General features: G+C 41.6%; 1 protein-coding gene across 2 annotated transcripts in view; it reads right to left on the bottom strand.

Annotated features, from left to right (window-relative positions):
• Positions 1–16138, bottom strand: part of SLC30A9 (solute carrier family 30 member 9) — a 68065-nt gene that overhangs the window by 20070 nt on the left and 31857 nt on the right. For both annotated transcript variants that reach the window (XR_012904313.1, XM_075930514.1), the window contains exons 10-15: positions 14205–14260; positions 12096–12231; positions 10978–11017; positions 10096–10167; positions 9567–9674; positions 1628–1793 (exon numbers count right to left, since the gene is read on the bottom strand). Coding sequence is in view for 1 of the 2 variants with exons in the window: in XM_075930514.1 (XP_075786629.1) it covers positions 1628–1793; positions 9567–9674; positions 10096–10167; positions 10978–11017; positions 12096–12231; positions 14205–14260 (578 nt within the window). In the remaining variant the exon portion in view is untranslated. The remainder of the gene's footprint in view (positions 1–1627; positions 1794–9566; positions 9675–10095; positions 10168–10977; positions 11018–12095; positions 12232–14204; positions 14261–16138) is intronic.

Below are 16138 nucleotides of genomic sequence, written 5' to 3' on the forward strand. Positions count from 1 at the left end.
AAAGTGGGTCTTTGCCCACGAAAGCTTATGCTCCTACACTTCAGTTAAACAAATATTAGACTCAATGCTGGAGCAACTAGGTGAAAGTTTGTGGCCTGTGTGTATCAGATGATCTAGACTAGATGATTTTATGGTCCCTTCTGACATAAAATGCGAGGAATTACAAGAGGAGGAAGGGGAAAGGAGCAGAGAGAGACAGAGTGTGGGGCTGTTGCCAAAAAGCTGTTTGCAGAATAGGCAGACAGGGACACAGACTGACCCTGTGAAGGATGTCTGAAGCAGTTGAGCCTCCCCTAAGCTTCCAAGGGATAGTCAGTCTTGTGGAAGAAAGATAAGGTATACACTGCTAATTGTATCAAAATCCTATCCTCCTATCCTTTGCTATATTCTTACTGATCACTCAGATTAAACAACACCTTCTTTTACGAAAGTGGTCTTGTCATCATATTAATCACTAGCTCCAACACCCAAACAGAAGTCTGAAGAGACGCTGAGCACAGTGAAATCTGCTCAGAAATCACAGCTGGCTCACAGAGTAGGGGAAATTGAGGATTAGATAAAGCCAAGAGTGCTAACTATGGGGAGGATGCAGTAAGAGACCAGAAAGGGGTCAAATGTACTGACAGTTCTGTAACTACACCCAATTTTTAATCGTACTGTTAAAATATCCACCACCACACATATTAATGCATGGTTAACAAATGTTTCATTAAGTCAGTGCCTGATGTTTGAATTTTCAGACAGGAACTTAAGAGGGTAAGAGGTGTTGTGAGTAGGATCCCTAATATCTTTGCAGACCACAGATTGAAAACCACTGTCAGAGGCTCCTGGGAGTCCACAGACTACGTCTAAGATTTCCAAATAGCTCTGTACCTCTTATGGGTGCTGAAATTTCTTATGGGTCCACAAATGAAAAAAGGATCAAATACCTCTGCTCTATTCCTGCAGAAACCTTCACAAGGCATATTACTCAAATTTGTTGTTTGCAACACAAATGATACAGCACCATGCTAATGCAGGAATACTTGAAACTAACTCTTTTTGTTAACCAAAAATGACAGTAGTACAATAAATATGAACACCATAAATACTCCAGCTATTGATACACACACAAAAAAATAGCCACGAGTAAAGGTGATTGAAAGTAAGGGTCAGCTATTTTATTTAAAAAAAAATTGATTTAAGTACTGGAATTTTAAAGATTGATAGTAAAAAAGCAAGGAAATAGGCCTTTACAGATAATGACTAATTTTATGTGTCTCTCTCTTCCACAAAATTCTTGTGCAGACTTCTGTAGTTAATAATATAATGCACCATAAAACATATTTGAAGGTTTTATTTTAGCTAAGCTTGAATTCTCCTGTTTGTTAATTCAATAAGTAAAATTTTTAGCACAAACCCAGCCAAGTTTCTGTCAAAACCCAATTCTGCCAGATTCTGGTTGAAAAAAAATCTATGCAAGAGAGGTACCACTGCTCCTTTGTTTTCAATTACTTAATTCATCTTGAAATGCTCTTAAACTATTTTTCTCCTCAGTCAAATACTAGTTTCCTGCTTTTTGATATGCTTGATAAGAGACTTTTATATCATGAAGATCCTCATCTTATCATGAAGATCCTCATCTTACCTAACAACAGGGTCACTCTCCAATAACTCAGTAAGTCGCTGTAATTGCTCAGGATGAATAGATCGTCCCAGCAGCGCTTCTGTGTTGGTGTAGATGAGAAAAGCTGAGACAACTCCCAACAAAGTTCCCACACCTAGAGATCCCAGGCTGTCATAGTAAGGGTTGCCTTTTAAAAAAAAAAAAAAAAAAAAAGTCAATTTCACAGAAAACCTAAATTGTCAAAGCAAAATAAAACCATAACAACATTGAAAAGCAAACAGTATGTTTCCTCTACACGGGAATTACTGATTCTTCTAGAGTATTCATTGGTCACAATGTCTTTATTTCTAGTTGACAAAATAAAACTGAATTTAAAAAATTAAGAAAATAGAAGATTTCAAGTAAAAGTATCCAGTCCTGGAAGCCCCACGTACTCTCACCCTCCAGCTTTTTTTCTTATACATTTGTGGACTATTTTTTTAGGTACTCAGGCATGAGGCATCATACAAGTAACAAAACCACCAGCATAATCAAAATCTTGAAAGAAGAAATACCAATTTAGCAATAAAATCCATCAGCTTGATGGAGAAGAGAGAGAAAAACATTACACGATCTTTTTATAAAAACAAGAATCCTTATTTTCCTTAAAACATTCAAGCAATAACAAAAAACAGGGCAACAGCAATTGTACATCCTGAATGCATTACAGTACTCATATAAATGGGCACTTTATATACTTATTCATATTCACTTTTCTATCTGAGCAACACTGAATATTTTTACATAGCACCCTAAATATAAATAATCACAAAACATTTTATAGAGGAATAAAAGAGGAAGCAAACCAAATAAAGCTTGGCAAGTAATTAGTGAAGACCTGTAAAGAAAAGTGCCATGTTTATCTAGTTCTTATTAGGTCATTTCCAAAAAACACTACCCTATAATGGGTAAATAACCCTCAACTCACAGCTATGGAGTCTGATTCTTGCATGGAAGAAAGGAAGAGCAAAAATGCCAAGAATGCACACAACTCTTAATGCAGCTTCGTTTTGCAATGCTGGGGAGCAGGGGGCACAAAAATGTTACATAGATCATTCTATTTTCACCTACCTCAGTAGATGGGGAATACTTGGGATATCATGTATCTTTGGGGCTAAAGGTGAAACTCCAAAGCTACAACTTGGGGAAAGGGAAAAACCGGTAGCAGGAGTAATCTTTTGTAGCTGTTTTTCTTAGGAACGTGTTTGTTCATGTCTATCCCAGTAGGTGCATGCATGCCGCATGCACAATCATCAGAAGTCTTTTTTCACCTAATGGTACTCATCAGGCCAGTTGTGGAATCCCCAAGATTGGCAACTACATGGTGTGGTATATAGGACTCAGGAAGCCCTCCACCTCTTGTTGGCTTTCTGACAGAGGGGAGGCAGGTGGGATTTGGAATGAACAATAGCAACTTATCTGGAAAAATTTAAAAAAGTAAATAACCGTATTTTCTTCAAGTGATTGCTCATGTGCACTCCAAAAAGTGACATGCAAGCAGTTTACCTGGATGATGGGTCAGAAATTACACCATAGCCATCTGGAGGACTGCCTTGCTGAACTCTGCATCATCCTGAGCCTGCTGGGTGATAGTATAGTGCATCGCAAACATGTGGACAGAGGACCATGTCACTGCCCTGCAGATGTTCTGAATAAGAACTTGCACAAGGAACACTGATGAGGAAGCCTGCTTCCCCATGGAATGAGCCATCAGGGCTGGAGCTGGGACCTGGGCCAAATCATAGCAAGTCCTGATGCAGGACGTAATTCAGAAAGAGACATGCTGGGACAAGATGGGCAGCCCCTTCATCCGTTCCATAATCACAATAATGAGTTACAAAACGGCTTGGTGCGTTTGGTGTAGAATGCTAACGCCCTCGTGACAGCCAGGGAGGGCTTCCTAAAAGTGATATATGGTTTGAAAAAGAACAGAGGGCAGAAAAGTGTCCTAGTTCACATGGAAATTGGAGACTGCTTTGGGCAGGAAGATCAGGTGGGGACGGACCTGCACCGTGTCCTTATAAAACATTGTACATGGGGGTGAAGAGGGTCAGAGGTCAGGTCCTGGCTGAAGTTCTGGTTACCAGGAAGGCGACCTTCCATAAGAGGTAAGACCGGGGACAGGGAGCCTCCTTCTGGAGAGACCAAAGGGAGAAGTGCTTCCACTTAGCTAAATACATGGCCCTAGTGGGTGGTTTCCTGCTACCCAGAGGACCTCCCTGACAGTCTGAACACTGAAACTCTCCAGGGTTCAGCCATGGGATGTCTACACACTGGCATAATCTCGTGCAAAAGCAGCCGCTCTTGCGCAAAAACCTGCTGCCTGTCTACACTGGCTACGTGTCCGTGCGCAAGTAAACTGATGTTCTAATGTATAAAATCAGGGCATCTTGTGCCAGAACTCTGACGTTCCCGCTCAGGAATAAGCCCTCTTGCGCAAGAGCTCTTCCAGAAGAGGCCAGTGTAAACAGGCAACACAAATTTCTTGAGCAAGAAAGCTCTATGGTTAAAATGACCATCAGAGCTTTCTTGTGCAAGACAGCATCTACACTGGCATGGATGTGCTCTTGAGCAAAAGCACATGCCAGTGTAGATGCTCTCTTCTGGAAGAGTTTTTGCAGAAGAAATCTTCTGCAAAAGAGTTTTTGCATGAGAACGCACCAGTGTAGACGTAGCCATGGAGTCTCTACATCATGAGATGGAGAAACCAGAAGCTGGATTGCTGCAACTGACCATGGTTCTAGATAGAGCGGTAGAGCTCTAGTTGTCTCTACCAAGAGGCTGAGCAGCATCATGAACCAGTGCTGCCAGGAATATGCAAGTGTGATGAGGATCACATCTGCTCTGACCTGCTGAATTTTGAGAATGGCGTTGCTCAGGAGGGGGAAGGAAAGGGAAGGATCATGTACACCAGGTATCCCAACCACAGAAGTGAATGTATTAATGCTGAAACCACGGCTGTGGCTCCAGAAGGAGCAGAACCTGTAACACTTCCTGTTGCTCTTTGTGGCAGACAGGTCCATATAAGGATGATCCCACTTCTGGAAGATGGAGAAGGTGATATCTGTCCAGAGAGATAATTTGTGAATGTTGAGAGAGCAACTGAGATAATCAGCCCGGATGTTCTGGGCCCCCAGCAGGTAGGACTCCTGCAAGTGTATCCAGTGCATAATGCAAAAGTCCTGCAGGTCAAGGGCTTTGCAGTAGAGGGGAGAGGAGCGAGCACCACCCTCTTTGTTTCTATAGTGCATTGCAGCCATGTTATTTGTCACCATGGCGATGTACTGGCCCTGTAGATGGTGAAGCAAGGCCTGACAAGTGAAGCAAACCACCCTGAGTTCCCCGACACTGATGTCAGGGAGAATTCAACCTGAGACCATAGCCCTCTGAGTACCGAATTCTCCCAGGTGCACTCCCCAGCCCACCTCTCACATATCTATGACCAGAAACAGGGAGGGTGGGAGCTGGCAAACGGGAGCCCCTGCTCACACCCCTTAAGGCTACAGCCACCAATTGAGCAAGTGGAGAACTGACTCTGGTAGAGTGGCCAGAGCACCTGGAAGATTGCTGCTGGGCCTATGGACCATGGCAAAGCAGGTCCGGAGGGGCCAAAGGGTGGAGTCTGGTATGCTGTATGACAAATGTGAAGGCCACCATGTGGCCCAAGAACCTTGTGCAATTCCTAACCATAGTGGTAGGGAACTGCTGCAGGATGTGAATATCAGCCATGAGCATGTGAAAGCGGGACTTGAGGAAGAAGAATTTTTGCATGGGTAGAATCCAGAAGGGCCCTAATTAACTCTATTCAGTGAGTTGGGACCAGCTGAGAATTGGGAACACTGAGAATGAGATCCAGGTGGCAAATGTGGCCCTTATCGGCGGATCTGCTTCTGGGATCTGTCCTTGATCAGCGAATCATCGAGGGACAGGAAGACCTGTACCTGGCTTCTGTGTAGTAAGGCAGCCACCACCACCACCACGCACTTTGTGAACACCGTTGGCACCATAGAGAGACCAAAAGGGAGACCTGTGAATCGGTAGTGGCGGCTGCCCACTAGGGATGTAAGCAACTAGTCAACTATCCGATAAGCAAAAGCTAATTGGATAGTTGATTAGTCCCTCAACTAGCCACTTTCCCCCGCCTTGCTGCCTATATCAGAGGCAGCAAGTGGGGGTGGAGCAGGACCCAGTGTTGGGGGGGGAGCCAACTTAAAAGCTGGTTCCGCCAGCACCATTGCTATAGGGGCAGGGGAGGCAGGAGGGTAGTGGGGACCAGGCGTGAGCTGGGAATCAGCTGATTCCCAGCTCGTGCACAGTCCCAGACACTTCGCCTCTGCTTTTTAAAAGGCTAAAGCCCTGATGGTAGGCCTAAGATGCCCAAAATAGCCACTGTACAGGCACCTGTCATTGCAGAGGCCAAGCAGGTAGTTGTGCCAGGGGAGCCTCCCATTAGCAGTGCTGAGAGCAGGAGCAGTTCTAGTCACGGCGATGGAGTGTGCCACTGAAGCAGAGTTGGTTTGCCTTAATGCCATACAGAAGCTGGTGCTGGCATTAGGCCCGGTGGATGCAGTGCCGGAGGGGGGTGACTGCTGCAACAAGGACAGTGCCAGGGGCTGAGGCAAAGTGTACCGGCCCACAGCTTGTATCAATCCCAGAAGCTCAGACTGCATCGGAGCCGGTGCTTTATGCTCCCTCTTTTAGATAAGGTTGCATGCCTCCTCAAAAGTGTCCAGCATCTAAGGGAAGGATTTCCCTCATAGGGGAGTCCAATGACACCAGACTCAATGGCCTGCCTTCAGGGCTGGAGTAAACAGTGCCCACAGACAGTGGTTGAAGGCCTCCTTATGTGGCACCAAAAACTGAATGTGGAGCTGGGCAAAGAAGTTTGTTGTGCATACCAGGGAGTGTGCCGCTGTTCTTTCTAGCCTTCTTTATGAGATGCCCATGTGTTCTATACCAAAGCCAATGAACTCCACGGAAGCCGGCACACTACACACTGAAGACAATGGTATTGGGTCTGGCTCTGGATTTCTGGCTCTGAAGATCAAAGTGCTGATTCCTCTAGCAGGAATTTCAAGCACTGATCTTGCTCTCAGTCTGAGGCTTGAAACTCCTGAAAATACTGCACTTATCTGCTAAGTGCCCTTCACCTAAACACTTGAGATAAGCGGTGATCCCTGCTAGGCATAGGTTTGTCAAAAGTGACAATTCTTAAACACCAGCTGTGTGTCCCAGGGGAACTTGAACAAGAAACAAAAAATGAATGGGGGTGAGGGAGCTTCAAACAACACTAATGAATAAAACAGAAGACAGGTAGGAGAAAGCTAAGGTTGTCTTGCAGAGCAAGAGAACAAGTGCTCCAATGACTGTCACTAGCGGTAAAAAGGAACTGAGGAGGTACGAGGGCCAGCTGAACCCTATATACCATGCCATGCAGGCACCACTCTAGGGGGCTCCACAGCTGGCCCAATGGGTACAGCGAGGGGGGGAAAAGCCTTCTGAACATCATGCACACAGCATTCACACACTATTTGAATGCATATGAGCAATCACTTGAAGAATAGAATTTTCTCCCTAAATTTTCCCCTCATGCAAACTAAAACAGTGCATGACGCAGTAACAAGGCTATGTGCTGCTGCCCAGAATACAAATGTATGTAATCAGACTAGAAATAAAGTGATTTACAAATTTGACTAGAATAGATTTTTTTCATAAAAAGATTCAACTATGACTTGCTTAACTCCGATCCAATTAAAAGGAAAATGACCCATCGTGCAAACTTTAAAGTCTACAAGTGAACCCACTGACTTCAATGAAATTATTGGAGCAAGAGTTTGCAGGACTCAGGCTAATCCATATGACCAGTGTTACTTAAACTGTGTTCTGTGGCAAACAGATGTGTCGCGGAGAACAACAGAGTTCAAAATGGCCACCCTTAAAGGGATAGGCGACTACCCTTCTACCCCTATTAGCTACTGTTCCCCAACCCCTCCCCCCCCTTTTTTTTTCTGCTGCACTCTAACTTTTCCGAACCCCCCCCCCCTTTTTTTTTGGTTCAACAAAAAGTCCTTTGCAATTCTCATAAAAAAAAGTTATTTTTTGGTGTTCCTTCATCTTAAAAAGTTTAAGAATCACTGCATATAACCCTTCAAAAGCATTATAAGAACTCTTTCAAGCTATAATCTCACCAAAAACAAGAGTTTGGAAAGAAAAAAAAAGTGTTCAAATATCTCCTAATTTCAAATATCTTCAACTCAATATACAGGTTGGATACCCCTAGTCTGACACCCTCAGGTCCTAAGCGGTTCCAAACTAGGGAATTTGCTGAACCAGGAGAAGTCACTTTTCAGCCCTGCCACCCAACTCCTTCTGGTCCTAGCCAGCCCCCCACCACCAGCCCCAGCCTCACCACCAGGCAGTGGGCTATCCCAGGCCCATGGCCTGGACTCTACTAGCATCAGCCCCACCGGGATCACAGCTGCTGGCCTTCTTCTCCTGGTGCTCTCTCGACCAGGAATATTCGTGTTCCTGCTGGACCACGGATGTTGCCAGACAAGAGAGTCCAAGTTTAAGGAGGTGCAACCTATACTTGAAATTAGGGATATAAAATCCCATTTAATTGGCTAACCAGTTTAACATGCTGTTTAACTCATTAACCGATTCGGGGAGGAGAGGGGGGAGTGTCACTTCAACCCAGATGGAGCAGCCCTCTTGCCTTGCTCCTCCTCTCACCCCCAACCATAGGCAGGTGCTGCTTTAGTCCCCTGGTCAGAGCAGCCCCTGCTGTAGCATGTCCCATGTGAGGCTGAAGCAGCCCCCTGACTGTGGCAACTGCTCCAGCCCCCCACCAGTTAAATCTTAATGGTAAGCCTCACCTGTTAAGGGTAAGGCTTACCAATTAAACATTCACATCCCTATTTGAAATCAGATTGGAGAGTAATATACAAGGGCATGTCTACACTAGTCCCCTAGTTCGAACTAGGGTGGCTAATGTAGGCATTCGAACTTGCAAATGAAGTCCGGGATTTAAATATCCCGGGCTTCATTTGCATGTTCCCGGGCGGGCGCCATTTTTAAATTCCCTTAGTTCGAACTGATTGCCCGCGGCTACACGCGGCAGTCAGAAGTGAATCCGAACTAAGTCCTTAGTTTGGATTAATTGTTACATCTCATTGGATTAACTGTTACTCCTGCAATGAGGTGTAACAGTTAATCCAAACTAAGGACTTAGTTCGGATTCACTTCTGACTGCCGCGTGTAGCCGCAGGCAGTCAGTTCGAACTAAGGGGATTTAAAAATGGCGCCTGCCCGGGAACATGCAAATGAAGCCCGGGATATTTAAATTCCGGGCTTCATTTGCAAGTACGAATGCCTACATTAGCCACCCTAGTTCGAACTAGGGGGCTAGTGTAGACATACCCCAACTGTTTTCACCACAGTAAAAGCCTCCTCCAAAAGATCTGCAATTGGGCAGAGAGATTTTCATTAAAATATGCCATTACAAAAATCACAGATTCATCAGTTCTGACAAATTTTAATGCAAGCTTTTTTTAAGGCAATATGTAATGTAACTGAATGTCATCACAGAGAAACTGCAGGAATGGGTTGAAAAGCAGAAGTCTATATAATCTTGGTTGCAGCACTTTTCACAAACCGAAGACTATGAAGTGTCATACACCGGTCATATCAGACAACAGCATAATTTATAAGTGATTAATAAACAGATTTTAAAAAGTCAGTTGATAAGAAAAAAAAAAACTTTTGATGTCAAAACATTTAAAAATTTTTTTGAGTCAGAAAATGGGAAGAGGTGCAAACATTTAAAACAATTTTTAAAAGAGACAAAAGGAATACCCCTGCATACAAAACATAAGGACATTCTCGCAAATCAAGTCAGCCTCAATTTAAGATGGAGATTTACCTGTTAAAGAAGTCAAACCCATGCACGTAGCAGCTAATGTCACACCCAAAACTGCTGCAGCATCCTCCAGCAACACCACATTTGTACTAGGATCACGACTCTGCCTAACTGAATATTTAATAAACAGTGTTGAAATCTTAGCTTTCAGTGTTTAACAGTACTAATTCTAGAAATGTAAAAGATGATATATTTACACACATGTAAAAGCATATACTTTACATCTAAATTCTTCCTGTAAGTGTTCATAATTACATGTAACTTCACACCAATTACAGAAGCTAGTTTAGAAGATGTATAAAACTAATGGGCAATTTATTGTGAGAATTGTAACTACTGTAGCACTTACATGTCTAAAGTATTAAACAAGGCAATAGGTTTTCACTAAATTTATAAAATATACTTAATACTGTCATTCATAATAATAAAAAAGAAAACAGGTAATTATACTGTTCTATTTATATGCTAATATAGGTAATAAATATTATTTTTAGTAATAACACATACTATAATGATATAAAAAGAGACATACCATATTGATAAAATGACAGACCCTTGGCCTGGGCACTCCTCCGAATTTCATTTATAGCAACAAGAAGGGTAGCTGAAACAAAAGTAATATGGCTGCTGAAAATGGTTAGAGGCAAAGTAAACTTTGTTTCTACTGTACGAAGCAAGGAAAAACTCCTGTTCATTAAACACAAGCTAATTACGGTGATCCTACCAAATCATACCAGCAACACATTTATTTAGTACCCAATGCCCATAACTAAATAGGTAAGTTTAAACACATACAGAGTACACTAATTTCTACCTAGAAATATGACTAAAATTGTAATAGTCTGAATTTTAAATTATTTTTCATGGTTTAAATTTGTGAAAGTATAAATATTTCAAGAATTGTAATCTTGTATCTACACAGTACATAATAGCAAAATAATAATTCTGTTAAAAAACATCAATATATTACACGTGATTGTCACCAGAAAAAGTGTTCTGATCATCATTATTGTAAGCAGTGACAATTCAAAAAGAGAAGGCCTACCCATGCACTCTTTTCTACAAACAAGCTAACCCACTGGTGAATTCTACTGTCACGTAATAGCAAAAAACTTGCTACAATCTCAGATTATGCACCAAACATTCTTACATGTAGTTTCATATTCTATGAGATTACTAGAGACCTAGAAAATACATTCATACATATGTATCACATTAGTTTCCTGCCTTTGCCAAAAACAAAAATTAAATAACATAAATAAATTCAAAGCAATGTCAACCAATGCAACTATGGATGCCAGATCTCAACGCTTTGCAATTCTGCAAGCAAAAGCTTAATAAACTATCTCAAGACTGCTGGACCAACTTTTATCATCTTAAGAATATACCACAAATATTTCAGGACACTACATACCTCCTTCAGAAACCAGTGAGCCTGCTAAAATACAATAAGCCTGTAAGAATAAAATCCCACAATTATTTTGTTATTTTGAATGGAAACTGTTTCACATTTACATAGAACTCTTCACCACAATCTGCAGAAGAACTTTACACACAAAAAATGCTTTACCCACAATTGAAAACTGTAGCTACTTCAAGGTGGCAGACAAAAGATTGAACTACCAACCAGATAATAATTAATACACTACCACCCAACATGGGGGGGGGGGGAATTTTGACTAAAGACAGCAAGAAAATCCCATATTCTTAACAAATGGACTGAAGTAACAGTTCAATGCAAAGGAGAGGGAAAATTGGTTTAAATAACCTCACATAGATACACTGAGTTCCACAGAACATACTACATCAGATGGCTAGGGTTGCCAGATGGTTTTTTTGTTTGTTTGTTTGTTTGTTTTTGGGGGGGGGGGGGGAAAAGAGCGTCGGTATTTTTGTTTCAACCAGGAAAAAAAATTCTGTTGAAGGGGGAAAAAAAAGGGGGGGGGGGGGGAGTGGGGAACCAAAGTTGTTGAGAGGGGAAAAAAAAAAAGGACTCCAAGACTTAAGCAATAAAAATAAATAAATTAAATAAAAAATTAAAATAAAACAGCATTAAAACAGCATGTCCCCTTTAAGAGTGAGTGCAGAGATAGGAACAGGAGTGCAGTTGAGCACTCCCACTTCCCCTTGGTCGGCAGCCATTTTGTGCTGGCAGCCTTGCGGAACCAGGTAAGCATGGGGGTTGGGGATGTTGCGAGCTGGGGGAGGGGGAGCTCAGGCGCTGAGTGTTTGTAGGGTTGCCAGGTGCCTGGCATTTTCGCCTCCTGGCCAGGGAAAAAAATTCAGAAAATATCAGGACATTTTAGGTGTCCGGTATTCTCTGAATTTTTTTTACTGGACAGGAGGTGAAAATACCGGACTGTCCGGGTGAATACTGGACACCTGGCAACCCTACATATGGTATGTTAACCCTACTGAGATTTAAACTTTTAGCATCAAGATGACTTGGAATTTCAAATAACGAGGTTTCATTACATTAAACTATCCCCACCATCCAGAGTTTTAAAATCGAACAGAAAAAGATTGACTTACCCAAAGAAGAGATTCTATAGGCTGAGGATGAAGTAAGCCTATGATTCCATGATACCAGGAAAGTCCTGAGCCCATCATGAAAATGCCAACCCCACTAATTAGGGAGGCAATATAACGCATATTTGTGAAGCCATATCTGTATGAAAAAGGAAAATGGTTTAAGAAAAAAAAACGTCTATAACTTTTAAAATATATTTAGATACTTGATAAATGATAAACTGAAGCTCCTGATAGCTAGTTAAACTACAGTTGCTAAAATAAACTCTAATCCAAGAAAATACTAATGGAAAAGGACATCCAGTTTCTTAAATATATATTTTTCTAGTCCTTTCTCCATACACAGGTGATTTAGTTGCATTACTTTATTATGTACCACAGCTAGTAATGAAATTTATTTTTTTTAAGTATTCATGTTTAATGAATATTTAAACTACCTTGCAATCCTGTTTCTAATTAAAATCTTCATGTACAGTCTATACATTTCATTTTCTTAAAATAAAATACTGTAATATTTGCTATGTTTTTAATTTTTTTTTAATAATTCAGCTAAGCTGCAAATCCCCAGCATTTGTAGCTTTAAATATTTCAGATAAAATTAAAGTGATATCTTAACACTACATCATTGTGTCCTCTGCTATGCCTGATTAGCAGGACTGCAAAAGAGGAGATGATGCAGGTGCAGGGCATAATCTGAAGGAAAGCGGAAGACTGAGAAGGGAAGAAGCTCCAGATAAAAGTAGATCCTATTCTGAGATAGATGAGTCTGGCAAACTTAAATATAAATCAGAAGCCTTAGTTGAACCTACCTCAGATTCTCAGTTGAAAAAAAGCATGCCTGACTTTGTGATCCAAACAAAATAGAACACTTCAATTACCATCAAGGTGGTTAACCAGACTTGCCCTCAGAGGTGAAAAAAATTGAAATTTAGGCTGGAATCATTCTACTTCCATGCTGATTAGGCCTAAATAGCACACTGCATCTAGTTCTAGGTGCCACATTTCAGGAAAAATGTGGACACATTTTTTAAGAGTCCAGAGAAGAGCAACAAAAATTAGGTCTAGGGTGAAAAAAAAAACCCCTCTAGAAAACATGACCTATGAGGGAAGAGGATAGAAAAGGTTGTTACAAGTAAAGGGGAGAAAAATTGTTCTCCTTCACCTCTGAGGATAGGACAAGCAGCAATGGGTTTAAATGGTAGCCGGGGGTGGGGAGTTGGAGGGAGTTAGATTGGACATTAGGAAAAACTTCCTAACTGTCAAGGTGGTTACCACTGGAATAAATTGCCTAGGGAGGTTGTGGAATCTCCATCAGAGATTTTTAAGAACAGGTTAGATAAACACCACTCAGGGATGCTCTAGATAGTCATGCCATGACCACATGGGCCTGGACTAGATGACCTCTCCAGGTCTCTTCGAATCCTAAAAGTCTATAATTCTATGTAATTAAGACTACTTTAAACTTTACTAAGCAGTATGAACAATCTTAAATCTCTTATTGGTATAAAAATTAACACTTGTGTGTGTATGTCAAGTACTTCTTGTGACCATCTGAATTAGAACCAAGTGTTTCCTTTCTGAAATCTGGTGTCTCTTGGAAAGGGGGAAAGTCTCCTTACCACTGCCCAAATCCTGTCATCCATACATGAAAAAAAAAAAAAAAAAATCAGACGTATGAACAGCATATTGTACAGCTATCTAATGGAAAAATTGGTAGGGCCCATAAAAGCATATCTTCCTAATAGCTACAAATCTTGTATTTCATTTTTGTTGCTTACAACGTCAAAATACACCAACTCATGACTGTTTAAAACTCTGACACTTGGTAGGAACCCACATTTCTCTTATTTCTACTGTAAAAGTAAGTTATTTAGAAAAAAAATGAAACCCTTGGGTATACGTACAAGTACTACCATTTTACTTAAAATAAATTTGAGTTGTCTGGATTACTATAATGGAATAAAAGGAAAAGCTATGGCTCATCTCCTATTCAGAAACTAGAACAGATCTCTTAAATAAAAACCGGGTTGCAGAGAAGCAGTAAAAGATTATACTTATGGAAGTATAACTATTTATTCCACAAGGTAAATTCAAGGAAGACATTGCCCTTACGGATGACTAGGGTCTGGCGTCCTTGCAGACTGACTGATGCCCAATGCTAACAAAGCCTGCATAATGCAAAGGAAAAAAAACACGTCAGTAGAAATTATTAAAAACATTGAGACTAGTTCTAACTTGAAAAAATGTGGTTAAATAAAAATCAGATCCAACTTGCTGATTTTTATATGTAGCATTAGAAACAAAACACTTCAGCTCAAATTACAATAATTACACCAAAAAATTCACTCCCAAACAGGACAATGTCATCCAAAACTAATTCACCTAATGTTAGTTCTAACTATAAGAACTTTAAAGCAACAATTTAAAAAAGTGAAGTTAAGAACATGTTTATTTTACTAATACAGATTGAACCGCTCTAGTCTGGCAACATCTGTAGTCCTGCTGGATCATGGATATTGCTGGACCAGAGAGCCTCTGGATTAGAAAGCCCCAGCAGCTGGCAGTCTGGTGGCTGGGGGGCCTGCAAGCAGAGCCGGACTGGCAGCCAGGATTCCCAGCAGCCCAGTTTTATTGGTTTATCATGTACATGGATACATGCTAACATCCCTAATTTATAAGGGCTTGTCTTTAGGGCTATTTTCATACATGTCTAAATACAAAGGCAGCAGATCTGGTAGTATTTCCCATTTTGTAGATGGAGTACATGAAAGGCTTCACAAGGTCACTTCCACTGGAACTGGATCACCAACCAGTAGATCGGGATGTATGGCAGATCCTGGAGCCTTTGACAGGTGATCCTGACAGGTTTGGTCCCCTGCACCACCACCCAGAAGCCACCTGTGTGGTACGCGGTGTCCAACTGGAGTCCGCATTCCAAACCCCGGTCCCAGTCCTGAACTCTCCTGCACCCCAAACTCCTAGCTTTGTCCTGTGTCCCCCTGCACCCAAACTTCTTCCCAGAACCAGTACTCTGAACACCCTCCTGCACCTCAACTTCCTGCCCCAGGCTGAGCTCCGAACCTCTCCCACACTCCAAATCCTTTAGCCCAAGATCAGAGTCCGCATCCCCCTCCTTTTCCCTTGCACCCCAGCCCTCGGCCCACAGACTGATAAAAGTGGAGTGAAAATGGAGGAGGGAGGGAGGGATGATGGAGTGAGCAGGGGCAGGGCCTTCGAGAAGTGACAGGAAGGAGGTAGGACAAGGGTATTTGGGTTTGAGGTGGATCCTGGATTGCATTTACATTCAAAAAGGAATCTCATGCTTAAAAAGGTTGTAGACCACTGGCCATGAGGAATTATTTTATGCTGTACCTTCCCACAGAAAGGCCAAGCACAAATCACAACCTGAACAGACAGGGTGGCAAAAATGATTTTAAGATACTTTCTGCATTACTAATTTGGTCTGAGAGCTAGTGTGGTCATAAGTAAATTAAAGACCCTGTAGGCTGCTCCAGTTATGGCAGCCTCACCTCATAGGTTACCCATGGACTTCTTCCATCCACAGACAGAAATCTGGTGTGTTGTATTCTATTTTTAACACTCCTCTGCTATCTAACAACAAGATGGGTAAAAAAGGCAAATCTGTCACACAATCCTCTAGCCACTGATCCACATGGCAGATAACAGCCTTCTCCTGCTACCTGTGATACAGCCTTCAATTGCAGGATTGCATCTTATATGTGCTATGGGACCAATACTCATTCATTGGACTGGATGGAAAATGAGTGAGGCAGAAGGATGCCTCTCTTGTTTAAGGCATTAAACTCAGAAATAGATTCTATTCTGGCTCCTTCTATTTGATTCTGGACAAAACTTTTATAACACGCACACAAAGCAGTCAAATTAAAGTTGCATGGGCAGCCCTAATTCTGGTATTTCCTAACTTTTGTTTGTTTAAAATCCTTAACATTCTTTTAACCTTTTTTAAAATGTAATTTTACTTAATTACTTAGTCAACTGGGAAGGGTAGAAATTAACTTGAGGCT

The sequence above is a fragment of the Pelodiscus sinensis genome, chromosome 5, assembly GCF_049634645.1.
Source record: "Pelodiscus sinensis isolate JC-2024 chromosome 5, ASM4963464v1, whole genome shotgun sequence".
NCBI lineage: Eukaryota > Metazoa > Chordata > Testudines > Trionychidae > Pelodiscus > Pelodiscus sinensis.